The 22,522-nt window shown below is 37.9% G+C and overlaps 1 protein-coding gene across 1 annotated transcript in view; it reads right to left on the bottom strand.

The window, feature by feature from the left end:
- Positions 1-22,522, bottom strand: part of SCN8A (sodium voltage-gated channel alpha subunit 8) — a 176,337-nt gene that overhangs the window by 111,342 nt on the left and 42,473 nt on the right. Inside the window, exon 2 of the mRNA XM_081310121.1 lies at positions 6,260-6,589. Coding sequence (XP_081166247.1) covers positions 6,260-6,535 — 276 coding nt within the window. The 5' untranslated portion in view covers positions 6,536-6,589. The remainder of the gene's footprint in view (positions 1-6,259; positions 6,590-22,522) is intronic.

Genomic DNA, 22,522 nt, shown 5'->3' with positions numbered 1-22,522 from the left:
CAAAAGAAACATAACCTGATAGCACTTCACAAATTATCCAGCCCTCTAAAAATACAGCCAAAACAACAGGAAATCCTCTCCCTGATTCCCTCTTTAGTTCCTAAACACAATCAATTCTTTGAGAAAGAAATACTGATAATTGGTCATTTTCCCCCTAGAGTTTAGTTCATTTCATATAGAAACATTTGTCATTAGGGAAAAAAAAAAGTCATGTTACCTTTTGTGTCCATAGCACTTAGAAAATCACATAGTGTTTTCACATGCATTATTTCATAAGATTAATTCATTCAACAAATATTGATCAAATGCTTACTATAGAGCAGGCACTGCTCCAGATGATAATATGAGAAAATGAACAAATATACTATATGCCAAATGTTAAGTGTTATGAAGAAAAATGAAGCATTAATGGGCTATTTAATAGGCAATTTGGCTGATCTGTTTTATATAGGTTAGCCAAGAAATGATATTTAGAAAAATTCTGTAAAACATGTGAGATATTATCTATTAGCATGATCTTAATTTTCTAGATTGGAGAAACTGAGACTCCGAATGGTTGTGATATGCCCCAAATCATCTAGAATAATTCTTGATCAACTACTAAAGTTAAAAAGAGGAATCAGACTTAGGAATGCTTAATTAAATTCCTTTCCCTCTACGTAACCTTATTTGGTGAACAAGAAATCCCATATATGCCCATCATTAATCCATCACCATGGGAATGGCCCACCTTTCAGCTCTAAAATATTTGCTTCAATTTGATTTGGTGAATAAAACAACTAAACTACCACTTTGTTTTCTTATATTATTGGGAAAAATTTTAACAGAATAAAGCAACAATTTAAAATGTGTAGTTTTTATTTAAAATAGAAAACAACATCTTTATAAACTTATTGTGTAAAAACAAGCAATGGAACAACTCATTAGCAAAACTTCAAAATCATGCTGAATGAACATAAATCTTCCCTTAATAGCCTGTCTCTGTGCTGCATACCTGTTGAAAGTGTGTGAAAACAAATTTGGCAAGGATTTTCTGCCAGGAACTTATGAGTCTGTGTGTACATGTGTAAGTGTTTTTCATTTGAGGAAACTGATGACACTAACATTAGTGAAGTAAGAAGAAAATTGTAAGGACTGTTGGGAACTGTTACCCTCCACACCTAAACTGAATGAAACTTAAAAATATATTCTTTTCTAAGGTGGGGCTGAAGATCTGGGCATATTACTAAAATTCAGAAGAGAAGAAGGAGGAACCTGTTCTGTTGCACGAGAATCAAGTTGGGCCATAAGGAAGGAGATCTCTGAGCCAGGCCTGGACGAACAGGTAGAATACTAAAAAGTGAAGTGAAAAGAACTGAGTGCATTCCACCAGGAGGGGACAAGACCCGAAGGCGGAAAAACCCTAAAGGAACAAAATAGTCTGCAATCAAACACAAAGTGCAATAAGTGTGAAATACAATTAAAGATGTATTTGTAGGTACAACTATTATGTATATATTGTAGATAAGGAAACTGAAGTCCAAAGAATTTAAGTGATTCACCTAAGGGCAAACAAGGACAAACTGGAACTAAAGCCAAGGTTTTACATTCCCAGGTAGGTGCTCTTTCTGAAATAATATTCTGGCTTAGACTGGGGATGCATTATAGTGGGTGGGAGAGAATATTCCTTTGAAAAGTAACAATAAGTGAAGAGGTTGTTAATTGTCTGAAGACCACATGGCTGAATAACTGCAGTGGTGTTGATAAGAGCCGGGGTCTCTGGGAGAGCCTGTCCAGGGCCGCTGGCCCACCATCCTTCTCCCCCAGAGGCATAGCTCTTACCCATTTATATTTTAGGACTCAACTGACTAAGAAGAGTTATAAACCACAGGGATTATTAGGAATGTAAATGAAAAGGAGTTCATTTTTCTTCTTCTTTATTTTGACTGCCCAACATCAGAAGAACTGAGCCAATTGAGGCTGAGGATCAAATAATATAAAATTTTATTTATTTTATTTTATTTTTATTTTTTAGTTATAGTTGGACGCAATACCTTTATTTCACTTATTTATTTTTACGTGGTGCTGAGGATCAAACCCAGGGCCTTGTGCATGTGAGGTGAGTGCTCTACCGCTGAGCCACAACCCCAGCCCAATATAAAATTTTAAAAGTGGGAAACAGAAATACATTGTAATGAATGTAGAGTTGGGAGGCCTGAGTTCTAATACTGACTGGTTCTACTACTAAGAGTGGTGCTGGCTTTTGCAAAGTACTTCACCTCATAAAATTTATAAAATGAAGAGGCTGATCTAGCTGATGTCTAAGATTACCAAATTATAATTTTCTGTGATTTTCTGATTCCTTTGTGGACAAAGGAATAGAGGAAGAGTTGAAGGTAAAATGAAACTTTGGGAAGCCATATACAATTTTTTAATGCAACAGGAATGTGCCCTATTTAGAGACACATCAATCAATCCTGTAATTTGAATTTTTGTTTATAGAACTTTCTTATAACAGAGTACAATTAATAAATAAAAAGAACACACAAATTATCAGTTCTAAGAAATGGGAAAAAGGAATAGGAATCAACTAGGAAAGCTAGGAAGGCATTCTTTCAACTTAATCCATAGACTTTCTTGTTGCCTACTATTGTTATTAGGAATATATATGAGTATTTAAAATTCAGCAAGTATTATGATTCATTAGAGAGTATTTTCTGTAGTGAAGACAGAGGGACACTTTCAACAGTCCTTGACTTTATACACCCCCCCAAAAAAAAATTGGGGGAGGAGGCAAATGAATTAAGAACTGATAGGTAAGACTTCATAGTTTGAAAGAAGGGGAGCCAAAATTAAATGAGCCTAAGAAAATAATCGGGGGGGGGGGGGCAAGAAAAAAGGAGAGTTCAAGTTCTTAAAAATATGTATTTGCTTTGGCTTACACATATATAAAGAAACTCTGGCAGATACTGCTATGAGTGGTTGTCAGTGCAGAAGACTAAGGGAGAAGGCATATGAGGGACAAGGATAAAAGGGAGACTTTTACCAAATAAATACCTTTGAATTTTTAACCAGTTAAACGTATTACCTATTTTAAATGGTAAACAAATAAAATTATTAAATGCCCCTTAAACTCAAATATTTGTAACAATTGAAAAATAAGAAATCCAAAGAAAGGAGGCATTAGAACAGAGTACCAACAGGGAAAGAAAATGTAAAGTTGTAGCACTGGGAGGTCTGAGGAATTCAAAGAGAGGAAGATCCAGGTTGTTGCAGTGACCAGCTGGAAAAGTCACTGTGGAACCCAAAAAGAACCTCAGAAGCTTGGGACAGGCCAAACCAGCCCCCAACTGGAATAAAGAACAGCTTCCTGAAAATCTGATATACAACTTGCATGGCCCTGGGTGCCTCAGGAATGTGGAATCCAAAATGGGATGACACCAGAACTTAAAAATAATAGGGAACTGGTTCTCTCTTACCCCCAAAAAAGAAAGAGGGAAGGAACGAAAAAACAAGTTTCTGGGAAAGTGATAAAAATGATTTATTAGTTAGAAAATGAGACCTGAGAAAAAGATAAAGGATTCTGCTTGTATCATTTAGCACAGAAATGAGATGATATTTTGCTAAGATTTATTTAAGGCAGCCCTTGAAATGCAAACAGAAAGGAATGTCCTCTTAAAGTCACTTCTACCTTCATGAATGTTTGATTTGTGGGTTAATTCCCAGTGTGCTTCCTTGTAGGAGAGGCCCTGCTAATTTAGCATAGTGCAAGGCCTAATTAGTAAGAAGTATTAGTAATACTAGTAAGATTTGCAAGTGAACTCGAGGAAGCACATTAATTTTAATCAACTGAAAAATTCCTCACTTAAAAGTACAATGTGGGGCTGGGGATGTGGCTCAAGCGGTAGCGCGCTCGCCTGGCATGTGTGCGGCCCGGGTTCGATCCTCAGCACCACATACCAACAAAGATGTTGTGTCCGCCGAGAACTAAAAAATAAATATTAAAAAGCTCTGAAAAAAAAAGATTAAAAAAAAAAAAAGTACAATGTGGGGGCTGAGGGTCGTAGCTCAGCAGCAGAGCATTTGCCTAGCATGCACAGGGCTCTCGGTTTGTTCTCTAGCACCATAAAAATAAATAGAAAAGTAAGTAAAAGTACAATAAATACTTCTGAAATGCTAGCAGAGCTTTCTTTCTCTTAATGCCTCCACAACTATAGGTGTTGTTTGTTTTATAATAATCATTAACTGAGTGTTTGTATTTTATAAACAGTTTTTTAAAGAGTACCCCCCGCCCCCCCCAAAAAAAAATTACAACTAAGGTTATCCTTTCCAGGGACAATTTACCTTTGTGGCAAAGCCAAAGGCTCAAGTCAGACTTTCTATCATGCTGAGCCAGTCCCATAATAGAGCTACATCAACAATTTGGCCTATCCAAAGAATAACACATCAGGGCCGGAGACCTACTTTCTTTGAAGAGTTCTCACTTGCAATCCAGACCACTGAAAACTGAGGCATTGGAAGAGGAAAGAGAAACAACAGGGCAGGAACCAGAGGGTACAGAAGGGAAAATGGGTTCTGAGAACTAATATATCTATATATTTTTCAAATCTTAAGTCAGGTTCAAGAAAACAAAGTTTAGTTTGTATATGAGTTGGAAAAATAAATAGTTTAGACCCAGAGAGATAAAGTGACTTGCTAACAGTCATGAATCCTTTTGTGAAGTTTTTTTCCTTCATGTAATTTTTTTTAAAGAGAGAGTGAGAGAGAGAAAGAGAGAGAGAGAATTTTAATATTTATTTTTTAGTTATTGGCGGACACAACATCTTTGTATGTGGTGCTGAGAATCGAACCCGGGCCGCACACATGCCAGGCGAGCGCGCTACCGCTTGAGCCACATCCCCAGCCCCTCCTTCATGTAATTTTTCCCATATAAATTATTTGTGGTATCTTGGACAATACATATTTTAAAAAGTAAATAATAAACAGTGAATTATTGTAGAGTCAAAATTCCTTACTTCCAGTCTACTGTTCTTTATATTTCTTAAACTGGAAAGATTTAGACCACTGGTTCCATTTTTTCTTACTATGTAACTACTCTACGCAGGAACAGAAGCACCTGGGTAAAGAGCCATTTTGTGTAGAGCTGTCTTAAACTCCTTTTGTCATCCCAAACTAAAAATGCCTCCACAGCTATAGCTAAATCTGTTACTTCTATTCCATTTTCAAGTCAAAAAAGCTTAACTTTCTTCTCAAATTGAAAGACAAAAATGCAATTTAAATGCATTTTTGTTAACAGAGACAGTTTAGTTAAGTTTTATATTGTAAATATATAACTACACAAAGTCATTTCCCCCGTTATCTGGAAAAACCTATCAATCTAATTCTTTATAATTCTTTAAATGGCATCTGTTGGATAGCAGTCCCCTAAAATGTATTTGATGTTAGCCCTCAGGATTCAATGGCTAATTGGTTAGCTGGTGAAACATCTTGGAGGCTTTGCTTCTCTATCTGTTGCTTTGTTTTAGTAGATAACTATGAGAAAGAAAACTAAGATTTAGTCAAGTATTTGGGAAGTCTGAAACCCTTGGCCAAAGGAAGACTGGTATTTCTTTCACCTGTGTTTCCTACTACAGGAAGAACAGAATTGACTTTGCTGCAAGAATCCATCCAGACAACTATGTAACAAGACCAAAGACCTGGAGTCCTCCTCCTTGGCTCAGAGTGCTTTATTCTATTCCTGTCCCCAGCAGCAATGCTCTAATGTCACAAAAGGGACCGTACAAGAGAGCAAACCCATCCTCTCCACTATATTAACCACAGACTCTGCTGATTTGCAATAGTAACATCATCTTTATATTTAAAGATAGAATTTCAAATGTGTGTGTCTAAGAGATTCCACAGGGCTATACTATATTATCTTCTTTTTCTTCTTTTTATTGACACTAATAAATATTCTTTTTCCTTCCTTTTGGTGCTGGCTATTGAACTCAGGGTCTTGTGCATGTGCTCTATCACTGAGCTACCCCACAATCCCTATGTCCCCTTTTTCTGATCTGACCTGAAGCCAATACCAGAAGTCCTATTAACAGAGTTGACAAGAAGATCCACAAATGATCCTTACCAGCAACTAAATGGTAAAACAACCCCTGAAAATCAGAACCAAAAAAAAAGCTAACTACTTCTCTTCTCCCCACTCTGGCAAAACGCCACAGCTCTTTCTCCCCATCTCCCACAGCCTTTTAGGAAAGGGGCATCTGCGGCTGCACCTCCTCCAACTCACTTTCTGCGTCAAATAGTATGGGTCAAAGTCCTCTAGGGGAACCGCAACCAGGCCTTGGGGGATGTCCCCGTAGATAAAAGGCAAACTCTTCCCTGCTTCCAGGTCACTGTTTGGCTTGGGCTTGCTGTCTTCATCGTCTTCCCGATGGCTGCCATCAGCCTTTGGTGGTTTCTTGAGCTTGCTCTCAGCAATGCGCCTCTCAATGTTTGCCAGCGACTCAGGGGTGAAAGGCTTGAAACTATCAGGGCCTGGTGGTGCAAGCAGCCGTGCTGCCATCTTCTCATCCTGCAGCAGCTTCGTTAGTTATGCTGCGTCCAGGACAGGTCAGCTCTAGAAGAAACAGCAACACAGACAGCATTAATCAATCACTGTTCTAAAAAGAGGCCAGACTAAACCATCTCACTCTCAACCCTATTCACAACCTTTGCAACACATAGTCTCTTCCATGACTTCTTTTTTCTTCAGGAAATCTGTGGCGTGAATGGACTAGGTAATGTTCATAACCACCCCTCACAGAATGATCAGCCTGATAAATGGAAAGATAGGAGACTCCTGGGTTGCTAGCAATTGTTACATTTACTTAGATCCAACTTACTGTTAGAAACCATAGACAATAAAATGAAGTATTCCCTATCCTCAGGGAAGTTCTATTCTAAATTAGTAAGGCATATTTAACATTCTGTTGGGCATATATTAACTCGTGTGGCCTTATATGCTCAGGTCACCTTCCTTTCCTGGATCTCCACTCCCCAAAAAAACAGTCCTCTTTAAGGGCAACACAAGGATAAGTTGCTCCTCTTCTCAAATTTCACTTGCTGAAAACAAAATTAGCCCTTAGAAACTTTGTGGGCACAAAATATGAATACAATAGCTTCCGTCTGCTTTAGTCCTTCCACTTCAAGTTATTTTTCAACTTACCAAGTTGTTTAAAATCTATCCACTATAAAAGTCCATAAGTATCTTCTTCTAAGACAAAGCTCCTGCCTGAGACAAACACTAAACATGGTTTTCTGTGGTGAGGGCAGACACTTCTCCATAAATACCTCCTGCTTGGCAATGAGAAAAAGCAAGTGTGAGTGGAATTCCAGAGAGCTTGTTCTGTCCTACCATGGTGGAGATCCCCAGAGGGGCTCAAGTCCAAAGTATGAGGCGTGACAATGGAGAAACAACCCAAAATTCTTTTCTAAAATGAAAGACTGAATGTCAGACAGGAGCTGGGGACTTCTAAGCCTGGTATTTGAAAAGCCGGGTTATCCATATACAAGCTTTAAATGGAGGAATTCTGGTAGCAAAAGCAACAGTGCTCAGTTCCTGCCAGAACACATAGACAGAGTCTGGCAGCTCACCTGATGCTCAAAGTGCCACTTTCTTCCATTAGCTTTGTGGGCTCTAAAAGGACAACCTGGGAAAAAATTTAAAAGGTTAACAATTCTTTTCCCTCCTACTTAGCCCTCAGGGTCCATTTCAAGGCAAGAATCCATAAAACTTGAAGTTCCTCAAGAGAATGGTAGTAGAATTAACTCTAAGTAATTTGGGAGTGCAATTTCTGAGAACTCCTTTCGTGAATCCACCTGCTCTGTAACCCCCATCCCTACCCCCATCCCACCCCCACCCCAGGCTCTGTCTATTGGTGGTGACTGCAGGGTGCTGCTGTGCAGCCTAGAGCATCTGTATGTGGGCTGGGCAGTTCACCTACTCCAGGGTTGATAAGGCCAGAACAACACACTTATCCCAGGTAGGTCCATATCGTTAGCCTCATGCTGCAGAGAAAAACATTCCACAGACAGGAGATGGGGCCAGAAAAATAACTGCATAGGACTTTAGAGCTGCAAGACATGGAGGTCCAGTCATTCCATTCTGTAGATGAGAAGGGATCTTAAGAGACGGCTTACCCAAAGTCCCAGGGCCAGGATTAAAAGTCACAGCCAAGAGCTCTGACATCTCATACTTCTTTTATTACAACAATAATCAGTTACCCACATCCTATCATATCTCCTATTAGTCCCCTAAAGCAATAGACTGGTACATTAAGGAAATCAAATAAAATGTTATGGCTCTACTGATCCTTTATTTACAAATATCCCCCCACATTGAATTCTTTTTCTCTCATTCCTTTCCTCCTGCCTATTAAATAAACCCCTCCTTCTCCACAAAGCCTTCCTCACAACTCCAGCCTTTGTTAATTCTTCCCTTTGTGCTCCTACAACGCTCCATCATGATCAGAGCTAACACTGATCATGGGCTGTTTCAAGCTCTTTGCTTGCATTAACTCACTTGTTTCCAAAACAACATATGAGGTAGGTATTATCACCATTTAACAAATGAAGAAACAGAGGCTTAGAGAACTAATACTCTTGTCTGAAGTCACACAGCTAGAAAATGACAAAGTCAGGACGCAAAACACCTAAAGTCACTTATTTTGACACTTAAAACCACTGCCAAAACCAGAACCCACAATGGAACCCCAAAACTAGGACTCCCTGGCTTCTATATTCACATTCATCTTCAACCCTAGGTCACTCCTCTACTCAGAGGACAAAGAACACTTAGGATGCTGACAAATTCTAGTGATGTAACTACAGACAGCTGGGCTCCTCATGGCAGTCCACAGCTAGGTCCTCTGCTCTTGCTCTGCTTCTGCTTCCTCTTGCCTTCTTCAGGACAGTGTCCTCTCAGTCATCTCTGCTTCCCAGCACATCTTCAACCTTCCTTTTTCCTTCCTCTATCTTTTTCCTGTACATCCTCATCTTCCAACTCACTCCTCATTCAGCCTCAGTAACACTATGTTATCTTGGTTCTAAACACAGCTGTAGTCTCCTCTCTCCCTCCTCCTCTAAGGGTTGGCCTTCTGAAATTTCTGTTACACTCTTTCTTTTAGGGATCTCAACTACTCAAAATAATCTGTATACAATGACTTTCAAATTTCTGTCAGCAGCCCTGACTGTTTTTCTGAGTCCCTCAGTTATCTCAAGGGGACTTGTCAACATTTCAAAATTCAAGCATTTAAAACTACTCTTACTTCCAAAGTGGATTCCTCCCAACTTTCTCATTTTTGTTACTAGGACCATGTTTTTTCCAATCATCTAACATGGAATCTCAGTCACCTCTACCCAGTTCTCCTTTGCTATCTACAACAAGTCAGGGGCTGGGGATGTGGCTCAAGCGGTAGCACGCTCGCCTGGCATGCGTGCGGCCCGGGTTCGATCCTCAGCACCACATACAAACAAAGATGTTGTGTCTGCCAAGAACTAAAAAATAAATAAATATTAAACAATTCTAAAAAAAAAAAACAAGTCAGTCACCAGTCTTCCAAATCCTTCCTGCAGAGCCTCCATTTTCAATTAATTGCATCATCTACTGCAAAAGGTCCTACTGCAAAAGCCTCTCCCCTGGTAGATCATCTTCAATCTACCAGGTACATCTCCACAGATCTTTTTCACCAAAAATCCTGCTTTCTTTATGTTATTTCCCTCCTGCAAACCTACCACAGTTATAGAACTGATTCCAGACTCCTGTCATGTCACTACTACTCAAGGCCTTCAGTGACTTTACGCTTCTCAAGCATTCTCTTCCACTGGTTCCCTGCAAGAACATCTGCTCTGGTGACTGTTGTCTATTTTTTAATGTTTCTTTTTAAAGGTAAACATAATACAATATAGTAAATGAATCTGCAGTACACAACTTGATTATTCTGTACAAATGTGTACATCTGTGTAACCACATCTAAGATCAAGACAGAGAAGATTTATTTCTCAGATGGCTCTCGTAAGCTCTCTTATCAATAACCACCTCCAGTAAATGTTGTTCTGACATCTATCACTATAGATTAGTTTCACTGCTTCTTGAACTTCACCTAAGTAAAATATAAACAACTCCTGGATGTATGGCTTCTTTCCAACCTTATTTCTATGAATCCACCTTTGTTGTGAGTATGGCACACATTCTTTTGTTGCTGTGTAGTATTCCATGTATACATGTAGTACAATTTATTTACCAATCTACTTTTACAGCCATGTAGATTATTTGTCATTTTAGGCTATTACGAATAAAAGCTACTAAGGACATTCCTGTTTATGTCTTTTGGTGGCCATATATATTCCCATTTTTTGGCATATAACAAGGGGAAGAATCTGGGTCAGAAGGCATATATTTAGCTTTAATGATATTCCTATCAACAACGTAAGAGAATTCCAGTTCCTCTACTTCCTCACCAACATTTGTAAATGACAGCCTTAATTTCACCAATCCTGGTGGGTGGACTATAGTATCACACAGTTTTGTTTAAAAAATTATTTATTGAGGTAAAACACATAAAATTAACTATTTTTAAAAAGAAAAACTCAGTAGCAATTTAGTTCCAAAACCTTCCCACCATTCCAAAGTAAAACCTCTTGTCCATTAAGCAGTTCAGTTTTTCCCCATCTCCCTACCGCCAGTCCCAGTTCCTTGTAACCATCAGTCTACATTTTCTCTCTACTGATCAATTCTGAATATTTCATATCAAAGAAATCATTCCATATGCATCTTTTTGTGTCTGGCTTCTTAGAATAACAATATCAAGGTCCCTTCACATGTAGCATATAACAGTACTTCATTCCTTTCTATGGATGAATGATATTACATATGTTATATTACAATTTACATATACATTCACCCATTGATAGACATTTGGGTTCGTTCCACCTTTTGGTTATTATGAATAGTGTATACACATGTACTTGTCTTAGTTCCCATGTTCAATTTTTCAAAGCATGGACCTAGGAGTGCAATCGCAGAGCCACATGGTAATTCTTTGTTTAACGTTTCTGTAGAACTGCCAAACTATTTTCCACAGCAGCCTAACCATTTTTCATCCTCAATAGCAAAGTAAAAAGGTTACAATTTCTCCACTACCTTGTCAAACTTGTTATTTTCCCTTTTTCCTATCCCTTCCCTTCCCTTATTTCAAATTATGGCCATCCTAGTTATGAGGTAGTATCTCTTTTTCATATTTGCATTTTCCTAATGACACTGATGCATTTTTCATGTGTTTGTTGGTTCACTACATGTTTTTTTTTTTTTTTTCCCACTTTGGTAGTGGGGTTTGAACCCAGGGGCACTTTGCCACTGAGCTGCCTCCCTGGGACTTTTCTTTCTTTCTTTTTTCTGAGACAGAGTCTTACTAAATTGCTTAGGACCCTACTAAATTGATAAAGTTGGCTTTAACCTTGTGATCCTCCTGACCCAGCCTCCTGAGTCACTGGGATTACAGGTGTGCACCACCATGCCTGGCTTCACTACAATTGTAATTATCAATGTTTGATGATATGGAGCATCTTTTCCTAGGTTTACTGGCTATTTAGACATCTGTTCTACAAAGTGCAGGTTTCAATCTTTGCTTACTTTCTTCTATTGTGTTTACATTTTTCTAATTATTTTATGGCAGTTCTTTATCTACTCTCTATATAAGTCCAAGTATTTACCTCACCTTTATTTTCTTAGTGATACTGTCTGATAAGCATTAATTCTTTTTTTAAGAGAGAGAGAGAGAGAGAGAGAGAGAGAGAGAGAGAATTTCAATATTTATTTTTCAGTTTTTGGCGGACACAACATATTTGTTTGTATGTGCTGCTGAGGATCAAACCCAGGCCGCATGCATGCCAGGCGAGCGTGCTACCGCTTGAGCCACATCCCCAGCCCAGCATTAATTCTTAATTTTACTAAAATCTAACCTATTAATCTTATCTTTCAAGTTGGTGCCTTTTAATTTTTTAAAGAAACCTACCTCTCCCAAGATCACACAGGTATTCTATGTTTTCCTCTAAAAGCTTTATTGCTTTATCTTTCTCATTTAGATTTGTAATCCATTTGAAATAGAATTTTGTATATGATGAGAGGTAGAGGTTCCTTTTTTTTTTCCAATATTCAACTTACCCAGCATCACTTAATAAAATGTTACTTTCTCTTACTACTAAATATATGTCCATTTATTTTCTTGTCCTAAACCTCCTGAAGTCTTTCTTTCTTTCTTCTTTTACCTAAGCTATATTCATCCATCAAATCGACACTGTCTTGCAAAAAGTGAAAATAAACATTTCATATATAGAATGAACTTAGAGACCATCAAGTCCAGCTTTCCTTATCTGTAAATTAAGTAAGACAGGCTGGACTGTTAACTGCCAATTAGGATAGATGCAGAGCTAGAACCCAAGTTTCTTGCCTTCCAATATACAGTTGACCCTTGAATAATATAGCTTTTTTAAAAAATAAATTTCTGTTGTTTTATTTTATTTATTTCTTTTTTTGAGAGGGAGAATTTATTTATTTAGTTTTCGGCAGACACAACATCTTTGTTTGTATGTGGTGCTGAGGATCGAACCCGGGCCGCACGCATACCAGGCGAGTGCGCTATGGCTTGAGCCACATCCCCAGCCCTGAATAATATAGCTTTGAACTGCATAAGTCCACTTGTATGAAGATTTTTTTTAAAGATTTGTGACAATTTGAAAATACTCAGAGTAGGCAGAAATAGTGAAAAATTAAGAAAAAGGTGTGTCATGAAGGTACAAAATATACATAGATAATAGTCTATTTGATCATTTATTACCATAAAGTATGTAAAAATCCATTATAAAAAGTTAAAATCTATTAAATCATAACTGCATAAAATTAACTGTAGTAAATATAGTATATAATTCTGTAATAATTTTGAAGCCACCCCTGGTTGCTACTACAGTGAGCTCCTGATGTGCTGCTAATCATCTCCATGTGAACAATTCTACCCTATAGCAAATTCTATATCTCAAAAAAGTGATTTCTTGCAGCTCTTGTATATTTTCCCCCACATATATTCATAATATGCAAAATAAGTATTAACTGACCATTATTGGTAAGACTTCCATCAACAACAGGATATTAGTTTAAGTTTGGGGAGAGTCAAAAGCTAAATGTGAATTTTTGACTGCATGAGAGGGTGGGTGTCCAATCTGTGTTGTTCAAGGGTCAACTGTAATGCTCTTTTCCCTGAGCCACAGTCTCTCAGTCAATGCACCATATCCATCACACCACTACTCTCTCTGCTGCTCATCTTCCTGCAGTGCTAAAGGTAAAGACATGACCAAGCCCAGATATGAAGCAACAAGAAAAGTGACTTTTGGCCCTCAGAGTCCCAAAAGAAAATGAACTTGACTCAAAGTTGAGGGCAATAGATGGCTAGGGCTTTCTTCTCTTGGTCATCCAGGAGGATTAAGACCTTAAAATGCCATTTGTAGCCTGGCAAATAATGAACAATTCAAATTAAAGATTATGGGGTGGAAAATAGAAAGAAAACTGACATTGAAGCGAGGTTATAACAGGGATGAACGGTAGGGAAGTCATCCATGAGGAGTTGAGGAAGGAAACACTCTGTGCAAGGATGCACAAGAAAATATGCTGGGAGGGGCTGGGGCTGGGGCTGAGCGGTAGTGCACTTGCCTGGCATGTGTGAGGCACTGGTTTGATACTCAGCACTGCATATGAATAAATAAAAAATAAAGGTCTATCAACAACTACAAAAATATTTTTTAAAAAAAGAAGAAGAAAATATGCTGGGAAAAGGAACAAATAAAAAGTAGCAAGTAGTACTGAAATCATGTCTTGGGCTGGGGTAATGTAACTCAGTGGTGGATCACTTCCTAGTATAACTGAGGTCCTCAGTTCAAGCCTCATCACTGCAAACAGAAGAAAACAAAACCAAAACCAAAAAACCCATAAAACCTTGTCACAGACTTGAAGAAGAAGAACAAAGGTGGAGGACTCACACTTCCTGATATCAAAACTTACTATGGTTATAGTAATTAAAAGTTTGGTATTGGCATAAAGACAGACATAGAAGACCAATGAAATGGATAAATCTTCACATATATGGTTAAGTGACTTTCTTTTCTTTTTTATAAATTATTATTATTTTTAAAATTGTAGATGGACACATACCTTTATTTTATTTTTTTAATGTGGTGCCCAGGATCGAACCCAGTGCCTCACGCATGCTAGGCAAGCACTCTATCACTGAGCCACAACCTCGGCCCGGTGAAGTGACTTTCAACAAGAGTACCAAGAGCATTCATTGGGAAAAGGACAATCATTTCAATAAATGGTACTGGGAAAACTGGATATCCATATGCAAAAGAATGAAACTGGACCCTTATTTTATACCATTTGCAAAAATGAACACAAAGTGGATCAAAGACCTAAATATAAGAGGCTGAAACTATAAAACTCTTAGCAAAACTCATGAGGGAAAAGCTTCATAACATCAGACTTGACAGTGATTTCTTGGATATGATGCCAAAAGCGCCGGAAAAGGAAAAAAGAAAGAAAGAAAGAAAGAAAGAAAGAAAAAACAGACAAAATGAACTTCATTAAAATTAAAAACTATTGTGCATCAAAGGATACTATCAAGAGAGTGAAAAGGCAACCCACAGAATGGGAGGAAATATTTGCAAATAATATACCTCAGGAATTAATACACAGAATATATAAAGAACTCCTACAGCTCAATAACAACCATAAAGTTTAAAAATTAAACAAAAGATTTAAATAGACATTTCTCCAAAGAAGATATAGAAATGGCCAATAAGCACATGCAAAGATGTTCAATATCACTGAGCATTAGGTAAATGTAAACCAGAATCAGAAAATATCATTTTGTACTCATTAGGATGGCAATTATATTTAAAAACAAGCAAATAAACAAGCAAAAAAGAAAATAATGAGTGTTGATAAGGATGTCAAGAAACTGGAATCCTAGCATACTATTGGTGGGAATAAAATGGTATAATTGTTACAGGAGAGTACAGCTGTTTTTCTAAAAATTAAGAATAGAATTACCATAAAACCCACCAATTTCACTTTTAAGTACTCCCAAAAAATTGAAAGAAGGGACTTGAATATATATTCTTAAAATTATTCAAAATTACCAAAAAGGTAGAATAGCCCAAATGTTCTTGAATGGATAAATAAAACATGGCATACACACACAAGGGAATATTGTGAACTCTTATAAAGGAAAGAAATTTTAACACATGCTAAAATATGGATGAACCTCGAAAACATCATGCTAAGTAAAATAAACCAGACACAAAAGGACAAATATTATACGACTCCACTTATATGAAATACCTAGAATAGTCAAATACACAGAAAGTAGAATAGTGATTGCCCAGGGCTAGGGGGAGTTGCAATGGAGAGGTATTGCTTAATTGGTACAGAGTGTGAGTCAGAGATGATGAAAAAACTCTGGAGAGGGACATTGGTGATGGTTGCATAACAATATGACTGTAACTTACTGAATTCTATACTTAAAAATGGTAAAACCGTAAATTTTATATCATTTATATTTATTATGATTTGGATCTGGAATGTCCCTCAAAGGCTCATCTGTTGAAGGCCTTTTCTCTGTTATGATCTGGATATGAGGTATCCCCCAAAGGATCCAGTTAATTCAGGAATATTCAAAAGTGAAATGATTGATTGAGAGAGCTAATCAGTCCATCTGAGCTTGAATGAACTGACATGGTGGTAACTGTAGGCAAGTGGGAGGAGGAGGTTACTGGGGCATGGAGGAGGTGCCTGGAGGAGGTAGGTTACTGGGGCATGCCTTGGAAGACTGTTCTTCCAGTGGCTTCCTGACCCTGCCATGAGCTGAGCAGTTTTCCTCTACAGAGCCCTTCCCCCATGATGATGCTGCCTCAGTTTGGGACCAAAGAGTGGGTTGTCTAAGAACCGAGACCTCTGAAACCATGAAGGCCAAATAAACTTTTTCTCCTCTAAGTTGTTCTTGTTGGGTATTTTGGTCATAGAATGCAAAAACTGACTAAAAAGGTCTCCAGTGCAGCAATGTTCAGATATGAGGCTCTTGGGAAGAGAGTAAATCACTGAGGGCTCTGATCTCATCAATGGATCAATCATTTATGGATTAATAACATTGGGAGATGGTGGAAACTGTTGAAGGTAGGCCTTCTAGCTGGGGGAGAAGGGTCATTGGGAGCATGCCCTGGAGGGACATATCTTATCCCCAACCCCTTCCTCCCGCTCTCTTCTACCTGGTTGCCTTAATGTGAGCAGATCTGCACTGCCACACCTTTCTGCTTCATGACAGGCCCAGAAACAACAGAACCAGTTGACCACGGACTTAAACCTCTGAAGCCATGAGCCAAAACAAATCCTTCCTCCTCTAAGTTATTTTTCTTTTGTTCCAGTGATGAAGGGCTGATAATAAAATATTTTATCATTTTTTTAAAGAGAAGAAAGAGCTCTTACTATGCCCCCTACTATAAGCCATAAGTTATACTCTGATTAATAAGATAGTTCCCTCCTGTCTTAAGGAAATTTGCAGTCTTCTGGGGGGTAGTAGACAAATATATAGGCAAAGTACAACATGCTACATCCTCCAAAAACATACATTTACAGAAATATGCAAGCACGATACCTAATCTTGTTTGGAGAGACCTCGGTATGCTTCCTTGAGAAACTGACACTATAGCTAGGTCTGGAGGACATAGGTGGAGTAGGAGAAGGCAAGAAAATAGGTAGAGTTTTACAGGAAGAAAATATCATATTCTGCAGATAAGGGAAATCAAACCACATGAGTACTGCAAATAGTTCAGTGTAAGTGGACTTCAGAAAATTAGCCAATAGGTAAGCAGATGCCACATCAGGAAGGCAGAGCCCTGTTATCATGAGGATGTTTGATTTTATCCTGAAGGCAATAAGGAGATATCAAAGGTTTTAAAATAAAGAATGACCATCTAAGTTACATTTTAGGAAGATTCCAGCTATTATGTTTAGAATGAGTGGGCAAAGGGGAGGGTGGGGGAAGAGCAAGATCAGTAGGAAGGCTCAGTGAAAATTGTGGTAGCAATTCAGTTGAGAGACAGTGATGGCCCAAACCAGGTAGCAGCATTAGGGATGACACACTGAATAGTCCTCTTGACTGAGGGTGGGAACTAAGCAAAAGGAAAATCCAAGGAAGATGCCCAAATTTTTGTCATGGGAAATGAATGGAATTCGGTGAGACAGGGAATAAGATATAATGCACAGCTCTGGAGTTAAGATGACTCATTTTTTAATATGTCTCAAATAGGTGCTTTGATGCATCCAAATGGGGACACCATTCAGGCAACAGGGCATACGGTTCTGAAGCTTGAAAGAAAGGTTTATTGACAAGAACCAAAAGAAGATATTTAAAAAAACAAAAAACAAACAAACAACAACAAAAACATGATATACAACTATAGCCAGACTCTGAGGACTGCAAGCCAGCTCTTTGCATGTTGATATATAGCTCATTTGGAATTGGCCAGAGAAGCAGTTCTGCACTGCAGGAAGGTGGGTGGCTCTTATCATAGGAGAAGATAGAAATGCAGCCAGATGGATAGTTTACACTGTCCCCACTCCCAGGGCTCCTTCTTCCTCCAATGACTATATGATGGGATGCCAATTTCCTACTTTGTGTCTTACAGATTTCATTATGGAAAATCTATAACAGTTCTAGAAATTTAAATAAAACAATTTGTCAAAGCTTAATTTTAATCATTTTAAACACGCACTATTGTGGCATTAAGTCTCTCTGGTAACAGTAAATCCAACTCTCTCTCCCCCCTGGTCTGGTGGCCCATCCTCACCCTGATGTATGTCATTTGAGAGCTACCCCATGTATTCTTCTATCTTTCCAACTAGCAAGGCCACCTCTAAAATTCGTTCTTCTAAGCCACACACCCACATATTCTCCCAAAGCTGATCTATTTGCCTTTGATTCTCAATAAATGGTGTCTTCCTAATCCTCTTAAAACAAGTTCTTCTTGGGTGACTTAACATATATGTCTTCTTTATAAAAACCCTCTGAAGAGCCTGTTTATAGAATACTTTGAAAGAGGCTTAATACAAATATAATGTAAAATTAACTATGATAAATAACTATCAGGAGATACTAGTAAAGCACTCATACTTTGAGTACTTGGATATTTTGAGGTAAGAATTCATCCTAGGGGCTGGGGATGTGGCTCAAGCAGTAGCGCGCTCGCCTGGCATGCGTGCGGCCCGGGTTCGATCCTCAGCACCACATACCAACAAAGATGTTGTGTCCGCCGAGAACTAAAAAATAAATATTAAAAAAAAAATTCTCTCTCTCTCTCTCTCCTCTCTCACTCTCTCTTTAAAAAAAAAAAGAATTCATCCTATTCAAATGAAGTAAAAATCAATTATTAGAATTAAATTATATAATTTTTATTTTTTATTTTATTTATTTATTTGTTTGTTTGTTTTTGGAGAAAGGGTCTTGTTTTGTTGCCTAGGCTGGTCTCAAATATACAGGCTCAGTCTTCAGAGTAGCTGGGACTGTAGGCATGCAACATCAGCCTAGTCATTAGAGTGATTTTAAATTGGATCTCAAAGTTTCTCTGAGCAGGTCCCATTAGCCCAAAATGAAGATAGGTTTCTACCTTCTCTATATCTCCTTATGCTATGTTGGATCTTTAGTACCTCCCAAAGGCTCATGTGTTAAAGGCTTTGTCCCTCAAGTATTGTTACTGAGAGGTGGTGAAATCTTCAAGAGGTGCAGCCTGGAGGGTGATCTTCAGGACACTGAGGGCATTCTCCTGAGGGGATAGTAAGACCCTGGCCTCTTCCTCTCTTTCTTATTTGCTTCCCAACCACAAGGTAACTGGTTCTGCTCTGCCATAGTATACTAACTCACTACAGGCCCAAAGCAACAGAGCCAATAGGTTATGGACTGAACCTCCAAACTGTGAGCCAGAGTCAGAGCCAGCACAGTGGCACAATCCTGCAATCTCAGTTCCTTGCGAGTCTGAGACAGGAGGACAGTGAGTTTGAGGCCAGCCTGGACAATATAGCAAGAGGCTAAAAAAAAGTTTATTTTCTCAGGTATTTTGATAGAGTGACAGAAAGGTGACTAACACACCATAAAACTACTAAGCTACCTTTGTAACTGATTCCCAATATACAGCTCAATCAGGATATTTAGACTTCCATCTCCCTGGCCCTATAGGCAACATGAGTCAAAACTGTTCTTTGTTTTACCACTTAACCCGCCATCATCAGTTTTCTTTTCTTCAAATTTAACTTGCTTTCCATGCTTATGTCTTCCATGAGGCACAGGAGTCGTTCCCCTTACATTATACACATTGAATCGTTTGTAGACTCATTGTTGCTGCCACATCTTTCTCATTTTTTTCACTGGTCATCTTGATTCAAATTATGCAAACCATTTTACTGGTCTAGTGCTTTATAACTTAAAGGGTTCTATTTTCTTCCATAAAGTTTTCTCTTCTTGTGATAAAATATACATGGTACAAAATTACCATTTTAGCAATTTAAAAGTCTACAGTTCTGTGGCATGAAATAAATTCACATTGTACAACCATTAGCACCAGGGTGGGAGACCAGAACTTTTTTATGGCCCCACTGGACTTCTGTAAATCAAGTTTCACTGGAACATGGCTACATATGTCTGTTTCTATGACTGCTTTTGTGCTACACTGGTAGGTCAAGTAGTTTCAACAGAGATTATACGGCCCAAGCCCACACAGCTGAAATATTGACAATATGACCCTTTCCAGAAAAAGCCTGCCTACCCCTACCCTAGTCTCTTGTCACTTCTTGTAATGTTACCACAGCAACCATTAACCAGACTCACTGCCTTCAGTTTCACTCCCTGTCAGTCCATCTGCTCCAAGAGTAATGTTTCTAGGATATAATTCTACTCATTAACTTCTTTCCGTTAGTGGCATCTCATAGACTAATACAGTATTCACTAATGTGTTCTTGGGTACCAGTCCCAGAAAAATAACACTAGTGATTAAAGGCTCTGAAGAGTCCTTCAGGAAAACAAAACAAAAAACCCTGCTAAACACTGATGAATCCAGTAGAAAAGGATTTCAGTTTTGTGATCAGTGGTTCACAACTTCTTTTTGCCTCAATTTTAAAATGCATGTTAGATTTTACCCTCAATTTCCTATTCGTTCCTTTCATAGTAATATTCAGACTTTCCTTTCCACCCATTCGGTCCCAGTCCTCTCATCCCCATGTAACAACAGCAGAGGTTTTCTTATTTCACACATCTCTGTTTCTATGTTTGTCAGAAAACTATTGGCCTGAATTTAATATCTAGAAAGAAATACCAAGTTAATAAGTGTCCATGCTCCTAAGAGGATCAAAACATTAAGGAGCTGTATTTTATCTCAAGTATACAAAGACAGGTGTCTAGGTACTACTCTAGAACCTGATACTCTACAGCCTGAATGAAAAATTTTTACTTCACATGTTCTCCCATCAGCATTTACAGAGCTTGATGGGAATAGGAAAATTTCTCTTTTAAGAAAGGTGAGGAATAAACAAGCACCTATCTGCACTGAAAAATGATAAAATTCTTATTGTAATTGATGCAAAAAAATTCATACATCTCCCATTTCATGTTGCTCTTTGCCTTTACAACTGGATACAAGTAATCGGCTTAAGTCCACTAGGTATGTGATTTGTGTTAGAGATTCAGTACCTCTGGCCAAAATCCAAAAGTTTTGAGTTTTGTCTCCACTGTACAATGATCTACTTAAATGACAAGTATAGAACTTAATACAATGTCTAACATGTAGAAAGTGTACAGTAAATATTAAACCACTTCTGCCTTCAGTTTAATTTTTCCATCCCACTCAACCTTTATAAAACAAAGTTAAAATAAATTTCTTCAGATAACTGCATAAATCCTGTTGAACAAAGAAGAAAGCATTGTGGGAATAAATTTTTGATGGGTAACATTCATAGACACCTTCTATAAATGTTCATTTTTTAGTTGATACAAAATATCCAAATGTGAGTATAATCGGTAGTTAAGGGGTATTGATATGTGTACAAATGATAAGCAGGCACATTGTATATACTCTCTACTTTAACTACATACAGCCATACTGCACACTTGCCAAGTTCAATGAAGGAATGAAGATTATTTCCTTCTAGAGAAAGAGAGAGAAACAGTGGAAAGGCTTGCTACATCTACAACTGAGGGTAAAGGCAGGAACTGTGATAAAACTGGAAACAGCACATGGCCATATACTTTTTGCATAGAAACTAGAATTCAGAGATTAAGTCACAAGATTTTGCAGTTGGCCTTAACTTTGCATTCCTCAAAAATGACACTTGACGATGAGGATTACAAGATTCCTGCCTTCTATGATTAGTAAGACCCTAGTCCACGTGCTCTATGAGGCTGGACAATTTTCAATAACAATAATAGTTTGGGATGGCTGACATCACTTTTGAGATACATACATATGCATACACACACGCACACATACATATATATGTGTGTATGAGAGTATACATATATATTTAAATTTAATACACCCCCTAAAAAAGGAACAATTCTAGGCCATGATTAAAAATGCAATATTAGAGCTCAGAGATTGTTATTAACCAGCTGTGTAGCCCTTCACAAATCAATTTACCTGTCCAAACCTTGGTTTTGTTTGGGAGGTGGGTGAAATGATTCATAGAGCCAGCTCTGCAATTTATCAGCTAGATAATCATGGGTAAATTACATAAATTTATGGAGCCTCCAGCTCTTCATATGAGGGTTAAATGAGATGATATATATGAAGTAGGTCTTACGAATGATAATACTTCCAACAATAGCAGTTAATATGGAGCACTAATCACATGCTAGGTACCTTTTTAACAGCTTTATATAGAATACTTTTGTTCCTTTCAACAATCCTTTAAGGTAGTTATTGTTAATATCCCATATTATTGATGAAAAAACGGAGACACAAAGAAATTAGGTAATTGCTCAAGGACACATAGTAGGATTTAAACCCAACCATTTGGCTCCAGGATCTGTGTTCTCTTAACTACTTCACTATTCTTGTTATCAAACTCTTTCCTTTCTCTTTTCTCTCTTATAAAATCCCCTTCAGCTCTGAGTCCACAAAACAAGAGACTCTAATAGATTAAGCAAAGTTAGTTTCTCTTGTTCAAAGCATAGGGGCTTAAATCCAAAAACAGGACATCCTAACACAAAACCTATTGTCAAATAATTATGTACTGAATAAAGTTACAAACATGCACATACAGAGGATAAAATACCAAGACCATTCAGTTGATTCTTATCATAACCATGAAATCTTAACATGAAACGAAAATTGAGACGTAAATATTTCTGCTCTAGTTGAAGCAGAGATGGAGCCTCAAGTCCACCTCACCCCTCTCAGGAAGCCCTGAATATACTCCTACAGA

Source organism: Spermophilus citellus (genome assembly GCF_964194105.1).
Source record: "Spermophilus citellus genome assembly, chromosome: 10".
NCBI lineage: Eukaryota > Metazoa > Chordata > Mammalia > Rodentia > Sciuridae > Spermophilus > Spermophilus citellus.
Note: the sequence above shows the minus strand (reverse complement) of the source record. Positions and strands in the feature narration are given on the sequence as shown.